The sequence below is a fragment of the Penaeus monodon genome, chromosome 19 (genome assembly GCF_015228065.2).
Source record: "Penaeus monodon isolate SGIC_2016 chromosome 19, NSTDA_Pmon_1, whole genome shotgun sequence".
Classification (NCBI taxonomy): domain Eukaryota; kingdom Metazoa; phylum Arthropoda; class Malacostraca; order Decapoda; family Penaeidae; genus Penaeus; species Penaeus monodon.
The window spans coordinates 11,996,219-11,997,393 of NC_051404.1; the positions used below are offsets into that span (position 1 = coordinate 11,996,219).

The 1,175-nt window shown below is 40.6% G+C and overlaps 1 protein-coding gene across 1 annotated transcript in view; it reads left to right on the top strand.

Moving 5' to 3' along the window:
- Positions 1 to 1,175, top strand: part of LOC119585330 (roundabout homolog 1-like) — a 189,296-nt gene that overhangs the window by 8,912 nt on the left and 179,209 nt on the right. The window contains exon 3 of the mRNA XM_037934003.1: positions 278 to 377. Within this exon, the coding sequence (XP_037789931.1) occupies positions 278 to 377 (100 nt within the window). The remainder of the gene's footprint in view (positions 1 to 277; positions 378 to 1,175) is intronic.

Here is a 1,175-nt window from a genome sequence, read left to right on the forward strand (position 1 = left end):
CTCAAGCACATCTTTAAAAACTCATATATGTCTGCAAATACTAACTAATAAGTAACGCAAGTGAAAGATACGCGACTGCACGTGCGTAATGAATACCTACAGACACCTACATAAACACTTGGACCCTATCATATCACTTACACACACACTGCCGACACCTATTTATTCATATTCAGGCCTTCGTTCCTCCTCGAATTGTCACCCTATTCTCCCAGTGAAAGGTATTCAACTGCCGGATGTACCCTGACTTCATTATGATAATGAGATACCCCAAAAGCCTCTTCCCGACGCCGCTTCTGAAGGTGCTTTCCCCGTTAAGACAACACCGTCGCCCGTCGGGAGCCTCACGAAAACTCATAGCACCGGGTTACGTAGTGGTTTGTTTATCTTGCGTGTCCTAGCTTCCTTATCTCTGGACGTTCAGATCGATGATAAGGCGCGTTGGTCGTTTAGTCATCCGTGCATTGGAGGATTGGATTTACCTTAGAGCCGTTTAGAATATATTAGCTTTCGATTCATTCACAATTTATTAAATCACTCCCACGGAAATATAAAAGATACACGAGTTAGAATGTCTTTTTTTTCACTTTACTGTACCTCCCTTTTAGTTTGCATTTGATCTTTCTGCAACGCTCTTCCCCCAACGTCAATATCCAGTCATCAGGCTTTGATAATACGATCTTCCCTTTAAGTACCCGCATCTGATCCGCCTCCCCCTTCGCCTAGTTAATCATCTATTTACATTCTTGTGTTTACAAATGACCAGCCAACCCGTGAATTCCCAAATCTTGCTGTCTCTCTCTCTCTCTCTCTCTCTCTCTTTTACTCTTCTTTACTCTCTCTTTATCTCTCTGGGTGTTTTATTGATGTATTTCTCTGGCTGTTCTTTTACTCCTTTCTCTGACTCTGTTCTTTACTCTGTTCTTTCTTTCCTTTGTTCTTTTACTTTTTTCTCTTTGTCTTATCTGGTTCCTAACTTGGCTCTATTTACTCTGGTTTCTTTTTTCTCTCTTTCTGTTTTTTTTTATTCTGTATTTCTTTCTGGCTGTGTTTCTCTTTGTTCCCTTGGCTATTCCTTTCTGATTTTCCTTCACTTTCTCACTTTCTATCATTTTCTATTTCTTTCTATTTCTCCCTTTCAGTGTGCGTGTAAGTGTACTGTTGTCTTTTCTGCC